General features: G+C 38.8%; 1 protein-coding gene across 5 annotated transcripts in view; it reads left to right on the top strand.

Moving 5' to 3' along the window:
* PCSK5 (proprotein convertase subtilisin/kexin type 5) overlaps positions 1-25,353 on the top strand; it is a 436,446-nt gene that overhangs the window by 242,521 nt on the left and 168,572 nt on the right. For 4 of the 5 annotated variants that reach the window (XM_005604948.4, XM_014735411.3, XM_070248444.1 and 1 more), the window contains exons 13-14: positions 8,866-9,002; positions 21,080-21,223. In XM_005604948.4, coding sequence (XP_005605005.1) covers positions 8,866-9,002; positions 21,080-21,223 — 281 coding nt within the window. Of the gene's footprint in view, positions 1-8,865; positions 9,003-21,001; positions 21,224-25,353 lie in introns of all 5 variants that reach the window. The other variant, XR_011431390.1, reaches the window with a different exon arrangement.

The following is a 25,353-nucleotide window of genomic DNA, read 5'->3' as shown; positions in this document are numbered from 1 at the left end:
AGCACATAGCTCCTAAAACCCTTGGAGTTTCCTAAGTGATGAGAGCAACAAAGGTATCTTTTGTTACGTTAAAGAGGTGACTTTTGGAAAGCACCTAAAGACTGGGGCTGCTTGTCAATGAAGCCAGCTGTGTGATTAGAGGGTTGGAACTTTCAGTTCCACTCTCCTGCCGCTTACCCTCAACTTCCAACCTCAGAGGAAGGGAGAGGGGCTGGAGATTGATTTCAGTCCCCAATGGCCTGTGATGTAATCAATCGTGCCTATATAATGAAACCTCTATAAAAAACCAAAAGGACAGGGTTTGGAGAGGATCTGAGTTGGTGAACACATGGAGATCTGGGGAGAGTGGTGGCCTGGAGAGGGCGCGGAAGCTCTGCCTTCTTTCCCCACACCTTGCCTTAGGCATCGCTTCCATCTGGCTGTTCCTAAGTTATATCCCTTTATAATAAGTGGGTAATTTAGTAAGCAAAATGTTTCTCTGAGTTCTGTGAGTCCCTCTAGCAAATTAATGAAACCCAAGGAGAGGGGGTTGTCGGCTGGTCAGAAGCAGACTGGACTTGAGACCGGCCTCTGAACTGGGGGGAGGTGGCATTCTTGTGGGACTGAGCCCTTAACCTGTGGGGTCTGATGCTCTCTCCAGGTAGATAGTGTCGGAATTGAATTAAATTGTAGGACACACAGCTGGTGTCAGAGAATTGCTTGTTGGTGTGGGGAAACATGCACAACACTTCGTAATTTGTGACCAGAACTTTTAACCATTATCCACCGGCGTTGAACTTGAAAGAAGAACCTGGTGAAACACCGTGCACTGCAAAAGTTTGCTTCACATGCCTGCAGCTCTTATCCCTCAAGCCCCCTCCGTTGTTGAAAAACAGCCCCTTCCGCAGTTGCAATTTGCTTGGAAAACTCAATCTCTTCAGCCTGTCTGGGCTCTTCCTGCCTATTTCGGTATTTCTTGTTGGCTTCCCCCGAAATGACTTCAGTGAGGAAACTTGTGAGCAGAGGAGCCGTGGATTCCATCACAGACATTTGGTGGATTACAGTGTCACTGGCTCCAGTCTCGCATGCATTCTTCAACAGTGGACATCTGCTTTGCAAAGTGCTGAACCCAAGAGCGATGCATGACTTGTGCCAGAGAAAAGAACAAGCATTCCAGATGCTCGGTAACTGGCAGTCGCGAGGTTTATCTCGATCTCTTCATCAAGACTCCCTGGGAATAAGGTTTGCACCTGATCTGCATCTTCTTGGTCTGGAGCACCTTCCTAAAGTACTGCTCTTTTGTATATTTTCCATCTCAGTGCTGAAAATAAGAAGCCACCAAGAAGAGGTAGACAGATTGAAGTAGGGGAAGTGGACTGGAGGCACCGAGAGATGTGAAGGATGTTAGGAATTCATGAGCTCCCCGAAAACATTGCTCTGAGTGGCTGACCCTTTAAATGTAAAACAGCTGCACTGAGTCCTAAAGCCACATATGGCCACCTTCCAGGGCCTGGCTCCCCTGTCCTTGTTGTGCTTGATACTAGTAGCATCCCTCCTACTGAGGCAGCTGAGGAAAGACAGTTTCTTTTGGCATTTTTTCCTTCTGGCGTATTCTGATGCTTTAATTTTACGAGAGGAAATCTCTACTCAAAACCTCTCAGTCTCTGACCTGGTGGCAAGGAATCCTCATGCCCTCTCACCTTGGCCTTATGTCAGAGAACATTCCCAGGGTTGGGAGCTGAGGGCAAGAAGCCCAGAGAAGAGGTGAGGGGGGGGTGACAGGACGGCCCTCTCTGCTCCCGGTGTCCTTCATGTTGGCCTGCAAGGCGATGATACTTTAACTCAAGGAAAAGGTGACTAGATTGGGTTTTAGAAGGAATTCGTATGTCAGAGATTATTAATGAGAGCAATAAATAGTTCCCCTGTTGGACACTTATCTTTCTTTCAAAGAAGTCAGGATTTCTAAGGAGGACCACGAAAAGCAAAGAACACTGTGCAGTTAAAACAGGAATTCTGAAATGTTTAAAACCCAGTTTCCCTAGTGGGGGCCATTTAAGATGAAGAGGCAGAGCTGCAGTGACAGAACCCTCCCCATGTGATCTCTCTTATTCCTCCTTGAGGTGTGACTCCTTTCACTGTGGCCTGTGCACTGGCTCTGTGAGAAGGAAGGATGCCGAGATCCAGCTCCGACTCGAATCCAGATCCGAGGCTCACTCCCTCACTCAGTGTCATCTCCCCTTTATGATGCAAAAACTAGAGACAGGGTCAATGAGGATAAACCCGGGCAGGAGACATGAGATAACAGCAAGCGCCTGCCCCTTAGTATCTGTGCTTCTTCTCCTTTTCAATATTGACAAAATGTGTGTCCTAGTCTTGGCACCTGAAAGTACTATCCATAAGAGTAAATTCCCAAAGGAAATAAAGGGGCCATGGTCAGCTTTCCAGAAGTCTTCATTTTTCTAGACATGTCAGTAAGGAATTTCTTCAGTGTTGTTGATCCCCTCACCACAGCAATTCCTTGAGAATTGATTTTCAGAAAGTCGCTGAACGCTCTGTCTGTGTGGGCCGTCTGGAGCCCCTCAGTGCCTCCCTGTCCTGGCTGACAGGCACTTGCTGGAACTCCTGTGGAGCACAGCTGTTCGAGGAAGAACAGTTTACCCAAGCATCTGCAGGTGCTGAGCCCTGGAAGGCAGGCAGGAGCATTCAGAACTAGTCCAACTTGAGCTTCGTGCCCCATTAGCCCAGCATGCAAGCACCCCTGGCAAGCCAGGTTGCTAATTTAGTGGGTGGGAGCCCTGAGTAAACAGAGCAGGCCTGGAATGGACAAATGCTTAGTTCTTCTCTTCCCTTTGTTTTCTCCTGCCCTCCCACCCTTTCGGTCTTCCTCTTGGCCTGAACAGCCTGCCTAACAAGATGCCAAACTGAATCATCAGCCCAAATGGTTTACTTCTGGGGAGGGTATGGTGGTGTGGCAGGTCGGGGGAAGCTTGGTGGGCTTGCGTCCCTTTAAAATGTTTTTCGACAAGGGCAGCTTTGAATGTAAGCCTTTATTCTGTGACAAATTCCAATTCTTCCTATGTGAAATTTTTCAAACCAAAGCCTGTCCCATCAGATCCTTCCTTCAACTGTCTTTGTTAGAATTATGAAAAGCTGTCTTCCTTTTTGACCCCCTAAGACTCCCCCTCCCCCAACTCATTGAGTTTTCTGTTTAGTTTAGCTGTACTGGCTCTCTGTTCCAAATTTTGGCCTCTGACTGAAAGCTGAAACTTTGCCTCCCTTTCTAAATTTGATTACAGATGAATATCTCTGCTTCTAATTATGGTCTTAAGTGGAAAGAAGGTACACTTTCTAGTCTGCAAAACCTATAGGGTTCTATAATTAACTATGCTTAAAATGTAGTGTTTCTATTTGAATCATATTCGTTGCTGCCCTACTGACATGTTCAACGACAGACTATCGGCATTTGTAAAGTGTCATGCTACATAAATGCATCTGTGGCTTGCAGTAAAAATTACACTTTTGCAGTCAAAGTTTTGCTTACCGGTAACACCTCACCATGAGAACCCTCTTCCTTCATTCAAAAGAAGGCACCGCCTTTGGATTTAGAGCTGGGTTTGTCTTGATTTCACCAATTTTTATGTTTGATTTTGGAAAAGTGATTCTGTCATCTAGAAAATAGACATAATAGTATCTGCCACACAGGATTGTTACAAGTATTAAGTAAGATAAGCAGCTAGTCCTTAGCACAGCTCCTAGCATAGTAAGCACTTAATACGAGCTAGCCTTTATTTACACAGTGCTTCCCAGAGCACCTGGTGAGTGACTCTATCAAACACAGATGTCTGGGCCCCTCTCTCAGAGAGTCTGACTCTGTAAGTCTGGATAAGGTCCATAAATTTGCATTTCTAATAAGCTCCCAGGTGATGCTGAAGCTGCGTATCCGCAGACCACACGTTAAATAGCACTGTTTTAAAAGATCATCTAGCTTTTTCGTACACATTCTTTTTTTGTGTCATCGAAAGACTTGTGAGCGGTATGCTGCTGGATGCTATGGAAGTGATTTACAAAGGAGTTTATAATATAAAACAGATACTTAGATAAACCATCTACTATGAAATGGAGTAAATCTTCAAGAAGATTAAGAACTTACATCATATACCCACAAGAAGGAATGCATTTTTGGGTTGGTGAGTAAGTTAGTAATAGTATGCATATTGAAAGTTTAAAAGGAACTCATCTTTTTAGGTATTCCAAACCTCTAGAACCAGTACCTTTCTCTCAACCTTTCTTAAAGAAGTGATTTAAGTTAGAGGAGAGAGGAAAACCAACTAGTATGTTTTAAATACCCTATTTCAGAAGCAAATTATCTAAAACTTACTGAAGCCAAACATCCAAAGGAAATCAAAAACTTAATTATAATTGAGCCAAATGAGTGCTTCAAGCACTCTATAAGTTCTACCTTAAATTGTGATGAAGCACTAAAAATATAAATTAAAAAATTAAAATTAGAGAGAAGAAAAAAACAAAACTTCCAAAAATATTGGCCTAATGTCTAAATCTGTAGTGAACATAAATATTGTTTGGGGAGTAGTGGATGATTCTGAAATTAAGATCTATTTGCAATTTTAGAAATAATTATATGATAACACATAGCTGTCAGTATTTATAAAATGTCTTGTTATTTAGTTACCATAACATCACAGAAGAATGTTGTAGCCTTGACACATTGGCTAGACTCTTTAAGTGAAAGGAGGCAAAAAAAAAAAAAGCTTCCAGTAATTATAAGTTATTTCCTGAGTTAATTCCTCAAAAGGATGTACTACTCTTAATGGCAATCTTTTCTACCAGGCTTCATCCAAAGTAATTTATTTGAAAACCGCTCACAGGGATAGGGCAGTGGGGCACCATTTTAATAACTGGATGCATAATTTGTGCCACCGCATGCATATATCATTTCATCGAGCACATGATTATGAAGTTGACTTTGACAGAACAGGGTTTCACTGCAACGGGAGATGAGGATACGGGCATGGAGTTAATCTACTCCAGCTTTCAGCACGCTGGCCCCGCTTTATTGACATTTTATCCACACTAATCATGTTGGCATGTGTCTGGTTTCTTCACTGTTGGCACAGCACAGACGTTTAAACTGGGCATTGGACTTTTCAGTTGATAAACAAGAGACCACGCAATTAGCCTCTCCCTAGCAGGTGTCCAGCGGTTTGACACTTCATTGTCTTTAGCAAGTATGTTCCTTGTAACACAAATCTAGTCTACTAGCAACACTACCTTTTGTCATATGTGGATGATGCAGTATTTTTCAATGTTGCAGTGCTAAAAATAGGGAATATTTTAAGTATTGAATCAGAATTAAAACAAAGAACAGGGTGAGATTAGGAAAGTGAATGCCCAGCTGGTTAAAACAACAACCCCACTCAGTGTCTGTTTCTTTCCCCATCAACTCTTGTAGCAAAATGTAATGATTGTGTTTGGCTGCATTTTAATTCCTCTCTTCAACTTTTATGTCCACATGAAATTAATGATCATTCCAGTTCTACATAGAGTGAGGAGGCCAGGGTGGGAAACTGCTTAGCCAGATAGACAAAGCCCATTTATATTCAGGCTTTGAAATCATAAATGCTGATTTATGAATATTTCTTCTTGGCATCCAGTTTACGTTTAATTTTTGTTCCAAATGTGATTTAAAAGTGATTGGTAGCAATGGAATGATTTTCAAAGGTGGACAGGAAAGGGTGGAAGGGAAGAAACGTAGGGTCTGCTAATCCAGCAGTCAAATAATTGACCCATGAGTAATTAAAAGTTGGCTGAGGTTGTGGAAACAAGACTGCCCCTCATGTGATGGCAGCCTCAAGTCTCCTTTGTAGTTTTTGGACATGAGGCAATGAGCCAAATGTTCTGTCTAAACAGTTTGGGAGTTGCTTTTAAGTTCGGCACTCTTGGAAAGGTATTATGTGACAAGCTATTGCTTCAGTGCCCTCAAATGGCACAATGGCCTCAGTGAATTAGAGCCTAAATTAGAAGTGTGGGCTAAGAAGTGGTTCTAGACTGGTTTCCCACCTCCATCCATTTCTGTGTCAGTGTACTCTCTTTAGTAACGTATCTCTGACAGGAAGGGCAATTTGAAAAAGCGCCTCTTCTTGCACCTCTGTGTCTCCTTTTTACCCAACATACATACTTTCTGGGTTTTATGTGAAGGACTGTGTATGTAAGTCAACTATATAATGACCCAGCAATTTCTTCCTGGCCAAGTCCAGTTTTAAGCCATGAACATGAAATGAGTCCTATTGTGGTAGTGCATGGATTGTAGGACTGCCGTAAAATGTATCATCCTTACTCTGTTGAAGATCAGTTACAGTAGGGAAACACTCATATGAGGAGCCACTATTTCCATCCCTGTTATCATCAGGGAAGGCCACCAGATCCAGTATGGTCCTCATTGAAATGCCACACCCTTCTGTCCAGGGGTAACCTTTATAGATACTATACAGATATTCTTTAAAAAGGAAAAGGACTTCCTGTCCATATAAGGTTTGAAAATCATTGCCTACCCTAAACCACGTTATGGAGATTACCAAAACATATTTGAATATTCCAGAGATCTGAGATGTTCTCCAGTAAAGAGGTCTATTCAGCTTTAACTCAGCCTTTCCCATATTTTCTGACCATGGGATACTTTGAGAATGCTAATAAATAATTTTCATTTTTCTTCTTTCTGGGGCTCAGGGACATGTAGCAGGTGATTTTCCTGTTTCTCGTTTTTCTCTTGGGAACACTGCTAAGTGTCAGTCATTTACCTAACACATCCACAATTGTGCCACCTAACTCTTCAGCTTTAGGATCCAGCTGGCATTGTAGAGGGAGCCGCAAATACACTGATAGAACACTTTTTTAAAAAAATCAGAATTCTGATATATTAAGTCACAAGGAGATTAAACTGGTTATTTTTTTTTTATTTTAGAAGGACACATTTTCTCACAATGGGAAGATCTACATGGGTGGTCAAATAATAATCACAGATTTGCTTGGTGAACATGAAATTAAAAGATAGGAGAGTTGATTCTGTGTACCGAATTGCCGTCAACATGCATTTGCCCTGACCTTTGCATTTTTCTCCACTGAAGGACAAATATGTCCCAGTAATTGGACGTAGTTGATCTTAAGACAATGCTGGAGATATTTTTCCCTCTCTGTTTGCCTCTCTGCTTCTCGAATTCTTTTTCTTACTTTATTATTTTTTCAATAAAAATAATAGATGCACATAATTTAAAAAAGAAAACTACTGAAAAAATATATATCTCTTCCCTGTTACTTTCCACTCTCTAGGTCCCATCTCTATAGAAATTTTTTGGTTATTTCTTCAGGTAGTCAAATCTACATTATATGCCTATATTGACAATATGCCTATATTTTAGTGGGCTGGTTTTATACATCATCTACTGACATCTCTTTATTCTTTTTTTTTTATAATTTTTTTTTTTTTTTGAGGAAGATTAGCCCTGAGCTAACTACTGCCAATCCTCCTCTTTTTGCTAAGGAAGACTGGCCCTGTGGTAACATCCATGCCCGTCTTCCTCTACTTTATACGTGGGACGTCTACCACAGCATGGCTTTTGCCAAGTGGTGCCATGTCTGCACCCGGGATCTGAACCAGCGAACCCTGGGCCACCGAGAAGCAGAAGATGCAAACTTAACCACTGCGCCACCGGGCGGGCCCCAACAGCTCTTTATTCTTGATGAGGATTCTGTTTCCTTATTTTATTTCCTGCATATTTTGTAGGCCTCAGGATTATATCACAGGAAACACATAATTCCAGCTATTTTAAGCAGAAAGAGATTTCCTATAGAGAATTAGGGACTTAGAAAATCATTGGAAGGGCTGGAAAAGCAGAATCTAGGCTGGAGTTCCAGGCATGATTCCCTGACCTGGGTAAGATTGGTGGGCAGAGACTTTTTACTAAGGTATAATTTACATACAATACAATTTCACTCTTTACTGTGAATAATTGAATGAGTTTTGGCAACTCTATATAGTTCTATAACCATACACCATTACTTTCAAGAATCAAACTTTTCCATCACCCCAAAATTTCTACCATGCCCTTCCCTCTTCCCTCCCAGTCCCTGACAATCACTGGTCTATTTCTGTTTATGTTGTCTTTTCTAGAACATCATATAAATTGAATCATATAGTACAAAGTCTTTTGTGACTGACTTCTTTTACTCTACTTAATGCTTTTGAAATTCATTCATGTTATTGTGTTTATTAGTACTTCATTGATTTTTATTACTGGGTAGTATTTCGTTGTATGAATATACCATGATGTGTTTAACCATTCACCCATTGAAGGACATTTGAGTCATTAACTGTTTTTGATGATTATGAATAAAGCTGCTGTGAACATTCATGTGGAGTTCTTTTTGTGGACATATGCCTTTACTTCTCTTGGGAAAATATTTAGGAAGGAGATTTTTGAATTATGTGGTAAGATCTGTCAAACTGTTTTCCAGAGCAGCTGTCCTATCTTGTGTTCCTATCAGCAGTGTAGATAGTTCCAATTGCACCACATCTTCAACACTTGGTACTATTAGTCTTGTGGGTAGAGTCTTAACCTAGTTTCCCTGATACCTAAATAGTTATCCCCTCTAGATTTGCTACTGCCTGGCCAGCCCCAGGCCTGGTTCCCTATGGTAGAACAATGATACATGTTTGGATCTACTAAATGGTGATGTCCAGGATGAATACAACCTCCAGTGTTGAGCTGAACATGCTGATGGATATGAAAAGATCATTGATCATGGTCTTTGGCTTGACCTTCACTGGATTTTAAATGCCATACAAAACAATGTTTTATGGTTCTCTGTCAGGCTTTTTGATCATTCCATGGAAGGATTTAAAAACTGGGAGTTCATGACTATTCATTGCTGGGGAGAACGAGCTGCGGGTGACTGGATCCTTGAAGTTTACGACACTCCCTCTCAACTGAGGAACTTCAAGACTCCAGGTGAGAACTCTCTTTCTGTAATTTGAGTTGCTGTGTAGACAATGTGATGGTGTATATTTTGGCCAAAGAGGATTTCACACTCATATATCCACGTCATTCTTTCTCATGTGATTCTATGCTTTGAGTTGTCTGCATGTATTTCAATTCTTGAGATTACCATTTGAGAGGTAATAATTTAAGGATAAGAAATAAAGAATAAATATTTAGACAGAAGTACAAGGTGAAACATGACAGCTATTGATTGACGTTTCAGAATATAGGATCCTCATCTCCAACCAGCTTCCCTTGCTTTCTTTGTCCATAAATGAGCCAGCCTTTTCCACCTGCAGTGGGTTAAATTGCATGGTCTTAAGAGGAGATAGGTTTCCTTAGGTATCTTTATTCTGAGTTTACTCTAAATTTAGCTTTCAGCACAGGCAAGACATTAAGCTTTGCCTCTGCCAGCTAAACTGGTTACCACTAAAGAAAATGAATGATGGTATTCTGACCCCGGTGAGGCCAAGAGCTAAGGAAAAAGAAACCTTTTCTGATATGTAAAACATAGAAATTACTATGTTAACAGAGGTCTTTTCAGGTGGTCTCAGATCCTGTTGCCAATATGGCTTGTTTCCCTCTTCATGCTAACATAGGAAGCTTGTTCGTAACATAAAATAAGGAGGATACAAATGCAGCATGAGGTGGGAGATTGAACAGCTTTACAGCAGCCCGTGTAGCCCATGATGGAGCCCTACAGAGTACTTGACTCAGTAACAAAAGATCTGTTTGATAACCACCCCAGCGTCCTGCCTGGCGGCGGGCACGTCTTCCATCTTCTGATAAAGTTATCTTTCTCAGTTCTCTGTCCGTCTAGAGAAGAGCCAGGCCTGAGGGAAATTCTGTGACTGACATGCAGTTCTAGCCATCTTCTGATCATAGAATAAATTACCCCAGACATTCTGTAATTAATTGTAAGGGTATGTACTATTAAGGTACTGTGGGCAGCCAGGGCCAAGGAGGCCCACCACAGAATGCAGGGACGAAGCATACTTTGGCCAGACTTTTGCCCACCAGTCAGAGAAAGTTAGACATTCTGCGAGGTCCATTTTGGACCACACAGTTTGGCTACCTCTTTCCCCTAATTCCATGGTGGAGTTCATCTGTGTTGCCACAGTGGCCCCATAATGAGAAAGGTTAAAACCAGCCTGGTGGCAAGGTCACAATGGATGAGCATAACAATTTTGTTAAAGACCATCTGGGTTCCAGCTCACCTCCAGCATGCACCATGAATATAATAGTTGCTAGGGTTTTATCCAGAAGTGAAATGTTGGTCAACAAGGCAGAGCTGATAGAAAACATTCAGAGAAAGTAGACCCTAGTTTCTGGATACTTCTACTTGTTCATAATCTACTTAGTTCCCAGGACCTTCCTCTCTCTTTCCCTCTTTTCAGTTCCTGCTCATTGCCCCTGTCGTGGAGACACACAGGATCATGGACTTGGGCAATGGCAAAGTGGTTGTGGCAAAATGGCAAAGGGCTGTGCTGCCCTGACCAAAGTTGATTCATCAGCAGATGTCACTACCTGGCTCTTATGTGTCAAGAGATCCCAGAGGAATAAACACTGTTAAATATACTATTTGTGTACCAAGAGGGGTCCAGGCATAGGGGGTGCATCATCTGTTGAGAATTTAAGACAGCTATAAAAGTGACTCTGCTTTTTATTGTCACCATGCACCAGCAATTCTAGAGAGTAACAGTGGTAAAATACTCCTCCCCACGAGAGCAGACTGCCCCTTGGGGCACATACTGGTTGACCTGGCATTTGTGTGCAAGAGTCGGAGCCTAGGAATATAAATCTCCCTGCCTTCCAGGATTTCACTCTGTCTGGAGTTTACTATGATTATCTGTGTTAAAAGCCCCCTGCATTAGCTCGGATAATCTAGAGTTATCTATTTCATAGCATCAGCTTTTCCTTAGACTATTTAAATCTTCACGTTTAACCCCAGTCACCTCTTCTTTTATGCCAGAAAAGAGATACCCTAATGCTATGACTGGCCTGGGGTCTGGAGGTTTTAATAGAAATGCACAGTCTTTGGGTGTCCTTCCTGCAACCAATCTTTTGGTTCAGGATTAGAAATGGACATTCACTTTTCCGTGTGTGTGTGTGTTTCTATCATTGTTTCTGTGGTGTACGGTCCTATAAAAAGTTTCTCTCTAATTAATGATTTTTTAGGCAAGCTATTAGAAATTCACTTGGAGATGTAAAATTTTCTAGGCCAATTAAATGTTAGAATCATTCCCAAATATATAAAGAGGTTCCTGGATCCAAATTGAGTTTTTGTTTATTGGTTTTTTTCCCATTTGTTTATTATTAAAATACACATTAAGGATTTTTGGAGGGGTTTTTGTTTTGTATTTTTGCACATTGAACCTATCTCCAGTTTTCTGTCTTGGGCAGATTGCTTTTATGTGTTAGCAAGTAGAATGGATTTTTTTCATTCTGTATTTATACAACTATTTCTTAACAGAATTTTGCAGTATCAGTTGTAAAATCTCCTATAGAATTTAGCAAATGGAAAAAGTGGTAGGGGAGAAAAAAGAATGATGGCCCCAGTGTGGCAGTATTTGATACGAATGGTGGCAGGGATTCTAAGGAAATAAAATTACATGATAAGTGAAATATAAAGACACGCATTGCCCAGCAAGGATATCCCTAGTGGGCTTACGTGGTACTTCAGGAATGGCACAAAGGGAAGTAATCAATTATGAACCAACGCTCTTCAGAGCACTTACAAGAGTAAATTTTTAGATCCAAAATGATCTTAAGGTAAATGAACCAGGGTTTAGGGTAACTGATGGATTGGGTTTCCTAGATGGCCCTGTATTATATGCCCCATTTGTACACTTGAGAGATGCCATGAGGAAAAGGGGTTCTCTTCTGTATTACTACCTAAAGGCAATCAGATAGCACATCAGTTTCGGGTGGTCTTTCATCTCTTGCCACTACTTAATGTATACCACTTGAAATTCTGAGACTGAACAGTGCCCTAATTATGAAAAGCGTAGTCATTAACAGGCGTGTCCAAAGAAAAGCTGGCAGAGGGCAAACCGCATATAAACCAAAATGCTGGCCCAGAGCAAATGTCAGCAAACAATGCTGCACAGAATATGTTCATTTATAAACGTTGGGTTCCTAAACTCCTGGAAATGAACAGGAAGGCAGTATTTATACAATGGTTTAAGAACACCGATTTAGATTTAGAATAGTTTTTTTTTAAATTGAGTGTAATTGACATGTATAACATTATATTAGTTTCAGATGTACAGCATAATGATTCGATATTTCTATATATTGAAAAGTGATCACCATAATAAGTCTAATTAACATCCATCACCTCCCATAGTTATAAAATTATTTTTCTTGTGGTGAGTAATTTTAAGATCTACTCTTTTAGCAACTTTCAAATATGCAATACAGTATTATTAATTATAATCACCATGTTATGCATTACATCCCCAGGACTTAGTTCTCTTGTAACTGGAAGTTTGTACATTTTCACTCCCTTTACCCATTTCACCCACTCCCCACCCCCCGCCTCTGACAAGCTCCAATCTGTTCTCTGTGTCTATGAGCTTGGTTTTTTGGGTTTTTTGTTATTAGATTTCACATATAAGTGGAGTCATATAGTATTTGTCTTTCTGTGTCTGACTTATTTCACTTAGCATAATGCCATCAAGGTCCATCCACGTTATTGCAAATGGCAAGATTTCCTTCTTTTTTATGACCAAATAATATTCTGTTGTGTATATATACCACATTTCTTTATCCATTCATCCATTGATGGATGCTAAGGTTGCTTCCATATCTTGGATATTGTAAGTAATGCTGCAGTGAACATGGGAGAGCATATATCTTTTCAAGATAGTGTTTTCATTTTCATCAGATAAATACCCAGAAGTGGAATTACTGGATCATATGGTAGTTCTATTTGTAATTTTTGAGGAACCTCCATATGTTTTCCATCATGACCGCACCAACTTACATTCCCAGCAACAGTGCACAAGGGTTTCCTTTTCTCCACAACCTCACCAACACTTGTTATTTCTTGTCTTTTTCATAATACCCATTCTAACAGGTATGAAGTGATATCTCATTGTGGTTTTGATTTGCATTTCCCTGATGACTAGTGATGTTGAGCGCCATTTCAGGTTCCTGTTGGCCACTTATATGTCTTTTCTTGGGAAAATATCTATTCAGATCCTCTGCCCATTTTCTACTTGGATTGTTTGGTTTTTTGCCTTTGAGTTATATCAGTTCTTTATATATTTTGGATATTAACTCTTTACCAGATATATGATTTGCAAATATTTGCTCCCATTTGCCTTTTCGTCTTGTTGATGGTTTCCTTTGCTGTACAGAAGCTTTTTACAGAAGTACAGAAGCTCACTTGTTTGCTTTTGCTTTTGTTGCATTTGCTTTTGGTGTCAAATCCAAAAAATTATTGCCAAGACCAATGTCAAGGAACTTACCACCTATGTTTTTCTTCTAGAAGTTTTATGGTTTCAGGTCTTTAACCTATTTTGATTTAGTTTTTGTGTATGGTTTTACATAGTGGTCCAGTTTCATTCTTTTGCATGTAGCTGTCCAGTTTTCCCAGCACCATTTATTGAAGAGTTTGTCCTTTCTCCATTGTATATTCTTGGTTCTTTTGTCGTAAATTAATTGACCATACATGCGTTGGTTTATTTCTGGGCTCACTATTCTGTTCCATTGATCTATGTGTCTGTTTTTATGCCACTACCATACTGTTTTGATTACTTTAGCTTTGTAATATAGTTTGAAAGCAGGGAACATGATGCCTCCAGCTTTGTTTTGCTTTCTCAAGATTGATTTGGCCTTTCTAGGTCTTTTGTGATTCCATACAAATTTTAGGATTTTTTGTTCTTTTTCTGTGAAAAATGCCTTTGCAATTTTGCTAGGGATTGCATTGAATCTGTAGATTGCTTTTGGTATTATGGACATTTGAACAATATTAATTCTTCCAATCCATGAGCAGGGAATATCTTTCCAATTATTTATGTCTTCAATTTCTTTCACTAATATCTGATGGTTTTTTTTTTTTTTTTTTGAGGAAGATTAGCCCTGAGCTAACATTGGCTGCCAATTCTTCTCTTTTTGTTAAGGAAGACTGTCCCTGAGCTAACATCTGTGCCCCTCGTCCTCTACTTTATATGTGGGACACCTACCACAGCATGGTTTGCCAAGCGGTGCCATGTCCGCACCTGGGATCCAAATCAGTGAACCCCCCGGGCTGACGAAGCAGAACGTGTGCACTTAACCCCCGCACCACCAGGCCAGCCCCTGTCTGATAGTTTTAAGTGTACAGGTCTCTCACCTTGTTGGTTAAGTTTATTCCTAGGTATTTTATTCTTTTGGATGCAATTGTGAATGGGATTGTTTTCTTAATCTCTCTTTCTGATAGTTTGTTACTAGTGTAAGAGAGACAACAGATTTTTGTATATTGATTTTGTGTCATGTAACTTTACTGAATTGGTTTATTAGTTATAACAGTTTTTTGGTGGAGTCTTTAGGGATTTCTATATATAATATCTGCAAATAGTGAAAGTTTTACTTCTTCCTTTCCAATTTAGATGGCTTCTATTTCTTTTTCTTGCCTAACTGCTCTGGCTAGGTGTTCCAATACTTTGTTGAATAAAAGTGGTGAGAGTAGGCATCCTCATCTTGTTCCTGATCTTAGAGGAAATGCTTTCAGTTCTCCAACATTTAGTATCTTGCTAGCTGTGGGCTTGTCATATATGGTCTTTACCACATTAAGGTACATTCCCTCTGTACTGACTTTGTTAAGAATTTTTACCGTAAATGAATGTTCTATTTTGTCAAATGTTTCTTCTGCATCTGTTGAGATGATCATATGATTTTTATCCTTCATTCATTAATGTGGTGAATCACAACGATTGATTTGTGCATGTCGAACCATACTTGTGTCCCTGGAATAAATCCCACTTGATTATGGTGTTTGATCCTTTAATGTATTGTTGAATTTGGTTTGCTAATATTTCATTAAGGTTCTTCAGGGATATTGGCCTCTAATTTTCTTTTCTTGTGGCATCCTTGTCTGGTTTTTGTATCAGGGTAATGCTGGCCTTATAAAATGAGTTTGGAAGTATTCCCTCCTTTTCTGTTTTTTGGAAGAGTTTGAGAAGGATGAGTATTAATTCTTCTTTAAATGTTTGGAAGAATTCACCAGTGAAGCCATCTGGTCCTGGTCCTTTGTTTGCTAGGAGGTTTTTGATTACTGATTCAATATTTTTACATAGTAATTGGTCTGTTCAGATTTTCTATTTTTTTATGATTCAGTCTTGGTAGATTGTATGTTTCTAGCAATTTATCCATTTCTTATAGGTTGTCCTTTCTTGATAGATAATTATTTATTTTAATATCTTATGAGCCTTTGTATGTTTCTGTGATATCAGTTAAAATGTCGCCTCTTTCATTTCTGATTTTATATATTTGAATTTTTTCTCTTTTCTTCTTGGTGAGTAACTAAAGGCTTGTCAATTTTATTTATCATTTTTAAGAACCAGCTCTTGGTTTCATTGATCTTTTCTATTGTGTTTTTAGTCTCTATTTCATTTATTTTCTCTCTGATCTTTGTTATTTTCTTCCTTGTACTAACTTTGGGGTTCATTTGTCCTTCTTTTTCTAGTTCCTTGAGCTGCAAAGTTAGGTTGTTTATTTGAGACTTTTCTTGACATAGACATTTATCATTATGAACTTTCCTCTTAGAATTGCTTTTACTGCTTCCCATAAGCTTCAGTAGGTTGTGTTTCCATTTTCATTTGTCTCAAGGTGTTTTTTTATTTCTTCTTTGATCCATTCAGTAGCATGTTGTTTAGTCTCCACATATTTGTGAATTTTCCAGTTTTCATATAATTGATTTCTAATCCTATCATTGTGGTCAGGAAAGATGTTTGGTATGATTTCAATCTTAAATTTATTAAGACTTGTTTTGTGGCCTAACATATGATCTATCCTAGAGAATGTGCCATGTGTGCTTGAGAAGAATGTGTATTCTGTTGCTTTTGGATGGAATGTTCTGTATATGGCTGTTAACGTCATTTGGTCTAATGTGTCATTTAGAGCCAATGTTTCGTTATTGTTTTTCTGTCTGGATGATCTATCCATTGAGGTAAGTGGGGTAGTAAAGTCCCCTACTATTGTTGTATTTATGTCTATTTCTCCCTTTAGGTCTGTTAATATTTTCTTTATGTATTTAGGTGTTCCTATGTTGGGTTCATCAGTACTTACAAATGTTATATCCTCTTGTTAGATTGACCCTTTCATCATTATGTAGTGACTTTCTTTGTCTTTGATTATAGTCTTTGTGTTAAAGTCTATTTTGTTTGATATAAGTATAGCTACACCAGCTTTCTTTTTGGTTCCCATTTGCATGGAATACTTTTTTCCATCCCTTCACTTTTAGTCTATGTGTGCCCTTACATCTGAAGTGAGTCTCTTGTATGCAGAATATAGATGACTAGTTGGGTCTTGTTTTTTCATCTGTTCAGCCACTCTATGTCTTTTGATTGGAGAATTTAGTCCATACACATTTAAGGTGATTATTGATAGGTATGTACTTTTTGCCATTTTGTTCATTGTTTTCCAGCTCTTTTGTAGTTCCTCTGTTTCTTTCTTCTTCTCTTGCTCTCTTCCTTTGTGATTTAATGATTTACTGTAGTGGTATGCTTAGATTCCTTTCTCTTTATCTTTTGTGTATCTACCATAGGTTTTTGCTTTGTGGTTACCATGAGGCTTACATATAACAAGTTTTATTTATAACAGCCTATTTTAAGTTGAAAATAAGTTAAGTTTGAATGCATTCTAAAGCTCAACATTTTTACTCCCCCTCTCATTTATGTTTTTGAATGCACAATTTACATCTTTTTTCTTTCTGCTCTTTCTCCCCAAATCCCCCAAGTACGTAGTTGTATATTTTAGTTATGGGTCCTTCTAGTTGTGGGATGTGGGATGCCGCCTCAACATGGCCTAATGAGCGGTGCCATGTCTGCACCCAGGATCCAAACTGGCAAAACCCTGGGCTGCCGAAGTGGAGCGTGTGAACTTAACCACTTGGCCACAGGGCCAGCCCCCTACATCTTTTTATCATTATATATCCCTTGACAAATTATTGTAGTTATATTTACTACTTTTGTCTTTTAACTTTCATGCTAGCTTTATAAGTGGTTAACTTACCACCTTTACAACATTAGATTATTTTAAATTTTACTGTATATTTACCTTTACCAGTGGTCTTATACTGTCCTATGTTTTCCTGTTATTTATTCATGCCCATTCATTTCAGCTTAAAGAAGTCCCTTTTACATTTCTTGTAAGGTCTGTGTAGTGGTGATGAACATCTTTAGCTTTTGTGCATGTGGAAAACTCTTTATCTCTCCTTCAGTTCTGAATGACAACTTTGCGAGGTAGAGTATTCTTGATTGGCAGTTTTTTGCTTTCAGCATTTTGAATATTTCATTCCACTCCCTTCTGGCCTGAAAAGTTTTTGCTGAAAAATCTGCTACAGTCTTATGAAGGTTCTCTGGTACACAATAAGTTATTTTTCTCCTTCAGCTTTTAAGATTCTCTCCTTGTCTTTAACTTTTGACACTTTAATTATAATGAGTTTGGTATGAGTCTCTAGGTTCTTGTTACTTGGAACTTTCTGGGCTTTCTTGATCTGGATTTCTGTCTCCTTTCCCAGGTTAGGGAAGTTTTCAGCTATTATTTCTTCCAATAAGTTTTCAGCCCCTTTCTCTCACCCTTCTCTTTCTGGCACCCCTGTAATGTTAATGTTGGCCCACTGATGTTGTCACATGAGTCTCTTAAGCTATCTTCACTTTTTAAAATTCTTTTTTCTTTTTGTTGCTCTGATTGGGTGAATTCCACTGCCCTGTCTTTGAGTTTACTGTTCCTTTCTTCTGCTTCTCTAGTCTGATGTTGAACCCCTCTAGAGAATTTTTTTAGTTCAGGTATTGTATTCTTTGCTCTATAACTTCTGTTTGGTACTTTCTCATATTATCTATCTCTTTGTTGAAGTTCTCATTTTGTTCATCCATTCTTCTCCCAAGCTTGTCGGGTGTCTTTTTGAGTGTTATTTTGAACTCTTCACCACTTCTCTTCACTTCATTAAGATCTTTTTCCGAGATTTTATCTTGTTTTTTCCTTTGGAACATATTCCTTTGTCTCTTCATTTTTCTTGACTCCCTGTGTTGATTTCTATGCATTAAACAGCTACATCTCCCAGTCTTGAAGGAGTGGCCTCATGTAGGAGATGAACCTTCTTATTAACCTTGCTCTAGCTCTTGGCTGTCTGTCAAACCTCTGTGATTGTCCAAGCAGCCTATTTTGAGTGTATCCTGGTAGTTGAGGGCATGTCAAGACCTATCAGTGTCCCAAAAGGGAGGATCTCACTTAGCACCTAGATTCAGACTGATTGGAAACCAGACCCTCAGGCAGCATCTTTTAAAGCATGTCAATATATACATTCCTGTGGGAATGCAGGCATTAGTCCCACTGGCCACCAGAGCCAGGTGATGCAGATGTGTTCCCTGGGTGACAATGGCAAGAATCGAGGCACCAGATGAGTGTACAAGCTCCTTTCCAGGAGATACCAGTGAGTTGTAGTGAGGCAGAGGAAGAGCACCAGGCTCCATCTTTGGAGAGTATTTCAGTAGGTCCCTAGATGTGTGTTAAATTAGATACCTGCCCCTCAGACCAGTGCTATGAGATAAACGAAAAGCCTCTTCCACAAAATATTTAAAAACTCTTTCTCAGGGAGCCGGCCCCATGGCCGAGTGGTTAAGTTCGTGCGCTCCGCTGCAGGCAGTCCAGTGTTTCATCAGTTCGGGTCCTGGGCATGGACATGGCACCGCTCATCAAGCGATGCTGAGGCAGCATCCCACATGCCACAACTAGAAGGACCCACAACTAAAAATATACAACTATGTACCTGGGGGCTTTGGGAGAAAAAACGGAAAAATAAAATCTTTAAAAACTCTTTCTCAGGTCATGATAGCCTTATGGGTCTCATAGACACAAGTCCTGTTGGCTTTCAAAACTAAGTATTTGGGGGATTTGTCTCTTAGGTGCAAGTCTTAAAAGTTGGAATGATCAATATTGGTTTCAAACCCGTTGCTCCTCAGGAAGAAACTCCAGGTTCTTAGTTCCCTCCTGATTGTGGGTCACCACACCAAGGGGGTTGTGGTGAGATTATGTGTCAGCTACTCCTACCCACTTGGATTGGGCTTTTTCTCTTTCACCCAATGTGTAGGAGTTGCTCAGCTAGTTTTGGAGGTTTTTTCAGAGGAAATTGTTCCATATGTAGCTGTAGGTTTGTTGCATCCATTGGAGGAGGTGAATTCAGGATCTTCCTACATTTCCATCTTAAACTGAAAGCCCCAGAATGGTTTTGGGGAAGATTGGCCCTGAGCTAACATTTGCTGCCACACCTCCAGTTTTTTGCTTGAGGCAGATTCTCCCTGAGCTAACATCTATGCCAATCCTCCAGTTTTTTGCTTGAGGCACATTCTCCCTGAGCTAGCATCTGTGCCAATCTTCCTTCTTTTTGTATCTGGGATGCCTCCACAGCATGGTTTGATGAGCATTGTGTAGGTCTGTGCCTGGGATCTGAACCTGCGAACCCCAGACCACCAAAGCAGAGCACATGGACTTAACTGCTACACCACTGGGCCAGCCCCTAGAATAGGTTTTAATATTAGTCTGTCTTCTTACTGTTGTTGGGAAGGTTATCAACCTCTGTGCCTCAGTTTCCTCATCTGTGTATTGGGAATGCAAGTACCTACCTCCCAGTTGTTGTGAACATTGAATTGGGATAAAACTTACTCAGAGTGTAGTAAGCACCTGGAAAAATAAGCATCAATTTGATGGTGATTATAGATACTAATAGATGAATTAGCTGACAGATGAAGTTCACTACTCTCTGGGCTGTGGCAGAACCCTAATCTTGACCATGTTTGGATTCTAAGTATTAGGCCTAGAGGAGGAGGGGTTCTAAGGTCGGCTGGGGGGGGGGGGGGGGGGCGCGCTTGCCTTCCTACCAGTATATTTCCATGTTGGTTCTTTTTGATATGAATCTTACTAAGCTTAATGAGCTAGAGGTAGTTTTTGGTTTACTTTTTGCATTAAAGACGTTAGTTTTGTAAAGCTGAGAAATAAATGAATAAATGAGGGCTAAACTAAAGTAAAATGTTCCTTGTGAGCATGCCACCCAAGGGAGGTAAAACACTTGCCTCATGTCTAAGGAACCCTTGACCAGAAAATGCTATACTGAAGCACTGTCCAGTAGAACATTCTGCAATGGTGGAAGTGTTCTGTATCTGTGCTTTCATTATGGTGGCCACTAGCCACATATGGCTGTTGAGCACTTGAAATGTGGTTAGTGTGTCTGAGGAAGTGAATTTTTAAATTTTAGTTAACTTAAATTTACATAGCCAAATATGTCTAATGGCTACCATTGGACAGCACAGGTCTATCAGGTAATATAAAATAGTGATGTATTCTTAAGACTAAATGACTGATTCAGGAATCAGGTGGAACAAAGTAGTTGTTTTGGTCTATTTATTGATAAGCAAATCAGATAATGCCAAAATTTTAAAAATGAAAATGAAAAAACCTCAAATAAGACTCTGATACCTAGAAAAACAAAATCCTCTGTAAAACTCTGGGATCCCCTTAAATATCCATAATTTGAAATTCAACCCTTGATCCAGCCATCTGACATGAGTTTGTTTCTCAGTCTTGCTATAAATGCTTGTTAAATCAAAGCCTATCCTGTAGTCAGTGCTCAGTAAATATCTGATGTGTGAATTATTAAATGGTTAATTATGCAGACAGTGGAAAATGTGCATTTCTAGCCCTGAATCTGATGCGATGATTCATATGAATCTGCTTCCCACAATTCTTCTCCTGTTGCTTTTTCTTAGGTGAGAAGTTATTAAAGAAATTACATAGTGGAAGAGTGAATGTTTGGTCATGCTGTGGTTTTACTATTGTTTTCTAAGGTAAATTGAAAGAATGGTCTTTGGTCCTCTATGGCACTTCCGTGCAGCCGTACTCGCCAACCAACGAGTTTCCTAAAGTGGAACGTGTCCGCTATAGCCGAGTTGAAGACCCCACAGATGACTATGGTACAGAGGATTATCCAGGTGAGCTGGCTCCCAGCAGGGACATAGGCTAAGGAAAGAAAGCTCATGCATCATCCCACCATGCAGAGATCAACTTCTGCTTAGACTTGATATATTTTCTTCCGTCTTCTATACCCACCAAATATTTATATGTGTGGTATTCATATATTCCAACATCCATGTTTTTTCTACAAAGCTAAAACCATGCTATATTTAGAGTTTTCATATCTTTTTTTATTAAAGATATTATTGTGAGCATATTTTCCTATTGTCAAATATCTTTAGAACACATATATAAAAAGCAACGTAATAGTCCATCCTATGATTATACCGTTAATATATATAATCCGTAATCTGGGATGTGCAGTTTGCTTAGTTTTACATCGTTTTAAACAAGGTTTGGATGAACATATTGTATTTCAGTCTTTGTCTATATCTTTATTTATTTCTTTAGAATAGAGTTCTATTCTGAGAATTACTGCATCAAGGGGAATCATCAGTTTCAGGGCTTGGATGCATTTTGTCACATTGTTTCCAGACAAGATGTACCAGTCTACACTATGACCAGCTGTGTGAGTGTTTACTGCACTCACTCCTGCCAGCACTGAGTGGAAAGAAAAAAGTAAAAAAAAAAAGAAAGAAAAGAACGCTTTAAATTTTTATAGCTTTGATTGCTAGTAAATCTAAACATTTTTTCTCTGAAGCTCTGCTGTGAATTAAATATAACTGTCTTTGACCCATTTGCTATTCAAAGTAGCAGCAATTTTCTTATCTATTTATAAGAATTCCTAGTATGTTATTGTCTCTCACATTGTCTCATATTTGTTGAAAACATTTTCTCAGTTATCACTTGTTGCTGGAATGTAGTTTTTGCTTTGTGTTGTGTTGTTTTGACAGAAAATTGGAGGGTAAGGTTTATAGTTTCAGATACTAACATTTGCGATTTTTTTTTTTTACAAAAGTTTTATCCTTTAAAATCAGCTAACTGTTCACATGCATTTTTTTGTAATCTCTGATTTTTACATTTGGCCATTAATTTATCTGGAACTTATTTTGGTTTATGATATGTAGTGTAAAAAGAAGTTCTCTTTTTAATTATTTTCCAAATAGACTAATATCATTGGCTGAGTTACTATCCTTCTTTTATTAGTTTAAGATCTTTCCTTTATAACAGTATAGTAAGTTCTTATTGCCAGGGTCTCTGCTAGTACCACCTTTCTGATTTATCAATGTAATAATTCTTAAACAAGTAGCACCCACACTGTTTTATTTGCTTTCATTTCATGATATATTTTAATATCTGCTAAACATCTGCTTCTTGTTTTCATAGAAATTCTTAGGTCTCCCTTTAAAAATCCCATTGTAATTTAATTTGAATTTACATGCAATCTCATGAGAATTGTTTTTACAATATATGATCTTTCCATCCAAAACATAGACCATGTCTCATTTACTGAAATCTTTTAATTTTATGTAGTTTTATTCTTATTAGTGTTATTCCTAAGTATTTTGAGTCTTGTTGCTATTGTAAAGGAAAATATTCCATATTTTCTAACCACTATATGCTGGTATTGAGGAAATTTATTGACTGTTGCATACTTATATCTGTCCACTTTGCTTAACTCTCTTATTAATTTATATGTTTTAGAGCTGTTCTGGGGGCCAGGGGGGAGTTTAGGTACTGTAACCATATCATCTGTAAAAATTTTTTTCTCCTTCTTAGTGTATTTCTGGTTCCTGTCGTATTGCACTGGCTACCACTTCGAGCATTCCATGCTTCTGGGATATAATATGTAACACTTATGAACAAAGTTTCTCCTAATGGAGAACTATCTGTAAAGAGCAGCTTAATGTGTCTTTAGAGAGAATTTTTTTTTTTTTCCTGCAGCTCTCTGAGATTCTTTTTCTCAATACTGAAGATAAAACTACTTCATTAATCATCATCACAGACTATCTTAAATATGCATGTGGTTCCTTTTATTCTAGACGGGCAGTATCCCAGAGTCAATAAAAAGCTTGGATAATTCAGACTAATTGAGCTAACCAGAGCTAGATTGTGTTAGATTTTGTCTTATTTTGCTTTGAGCTTGTAACATTACTATTCATGTTGTAACTAGCAAATCATTTGCCTTCTCTGATAGGAGAAAATATATCCAAAACCATAAATGGACCATAATAGTAACGTATTGTTATGTACCTTGTGGTATGTTTCCAATTCAAATTTTGGTGTTGTTAAAATTCTGAGCGAACAGTTGTTCATCCTCGTGGTTTTTCTCATTACATCTCCAAAATGTCCACATTGGCACTTGGGAGAGAAGAAAGACAATTATTTCATTATTACCCTGCAGCCCAAAATGCTAAACTGCATCTGGGACAGTTTAAGATTATAAAAAAAAAACAGCACAGCATGTGAACTTGCCATACAGAGCCCTTTGGCACATATCAAGAATACATGTTTTTTGGGCTATTTTAATTGTAGAAATCATCTGGTGAAAATTTAGGGCCACCCATGACTCCTTTTCTTCGGAACTGTGATTTTCACCTTCATTAAGAAGTCAGCCTGTCTAGAAGCACAGATGGCATTATCATAACCAGATCCCTGTACTGTTTCATCGAATTCCAGGGACTGAGGGACCCACAGCTGGCTGAACTTCAACCCATAAACAGCAGAGACACTCTCTCCTTGTGTACCACAGTAGACAGCTAAAATGTCCCAAGTTGTACTAACTGGAATTTAACTTAGAGATCAATTTTAAAGCTTTAGGGGAAATAGAGATAAACAGTTCTGTCAAATGACTCTTGCAATTAATCAGAAATATATTTCAAGTCTGTAGCATTTTGAAATGACTCATTTCCATTCTGATCAAAAGGGCATCTCTAGTACGTGATTAGCTACATCTAAGCAGGAGACCTGGACTAAGAATCAGGGCATATATTGATCCCAACTCGCCTAGCTGTATGATGCCTGGCAAGCCATTGTAACTGTTGGAACATCTGTTTTCTTATAGGTAAAATGAGGATGTTTGACTACTAGATTTTTCTCTAAGTCATTCTACCCCAGTTCTACCATTTTGTGATTGAGTAATTGTACAACATAGTCCTGTAATGACTACATGAGACCAAGGTTCAACACTAAATCCTTTCTATTAAAATAAATATGGTTCAAGCCATTTCTGGCACCTTTGGCTTACTGTTTGTATATTTCATGCAGTGTGTTTATTGCTAGTTAAAATCATATGAATTTGTCAGTGGGAAAGAGCTTGAAGATTATGAGACCAAATGCCCCCAGACATGAAGAAAAAGGAAAAAGGACATTAGTTCATGCAAGCAAAACTTCTGTAACTAGCCCATGTCATTGAAAGAATTTCATCAATCATAAAATAGCTCCATCTTTCTGGCGTGTTTTTTTTTGCCCCCTGACTGCATTTTCTCTACCTCTATACCAGAGAGTATGTAACAAGAGAGATTAGGAACCTTCATCCAAGGTCTGGAATTCCTTAAGCCTGTTCGCGTTTTTTAAATTTATGTGTAGTTTTCGTTTGTTGAGTTGCCCATTGGCCTATTGGTAGGATGCAATTTTAAATCTATTATCTGTGCCTGAAGCACCTGCATTGTAATCCAAGACTAGATGCTGATAAGCTTGTGCCAGCTGCCATAATGATGTTTCTTGCTGCCTATGGTATCTCAGAGGTATTCAGTGGCTTTAATGACCTTGAATGAAACAGGCAATCCGGTTCAGGCATTGAATAATCACCTTTTCTTCTTTTCTTTCAACAGTTTAGCTTCTCATTTTTCTATAAATCTGACATTTTTATCATTATGTATATTTAATTGCAGTTTTTTTTTCCAAATTGCTACAGTGGCATTGCACGTTTGAATTCCGAAATATTATCTCCCACAAGGCAGCCACATGTACTTTGAAGACCAGACCATGAATAGAATTTACATTCTTGATACTTAGGTAATTGAGGTTTTCCCCAAAAAAGTCAAGAGTTCATCTGTGGGCTTACGGCCACATTGAACATTATTTCTCCATCTTTTTTATTTATTTTTTTTCCTTTTTTAAAGATTGGCACCTGAGCTAACAACTGGTGCCAGTCTTCTTTTTTTTTTTGTCTGCTTTTCCTCCCCAAATCGCCCCAATACATAGT

This window comes from Equus caballus, chromosome 23, assembly GCF_041296265.1.
Source record: "Equus caballus isolate H_3958 breed thoroughbred chromosome 23, TB-T2T, whole genome shotgun sequence".
Lineage (NCBI taxonomy): Eukaryota > Metazoa > Chordata > Mammalia > Perissodactyla > Equidae > Equus > Equus caballus.
This window is presented reverse-complemented; position numbering and strand designations above follow the sequence as displayed.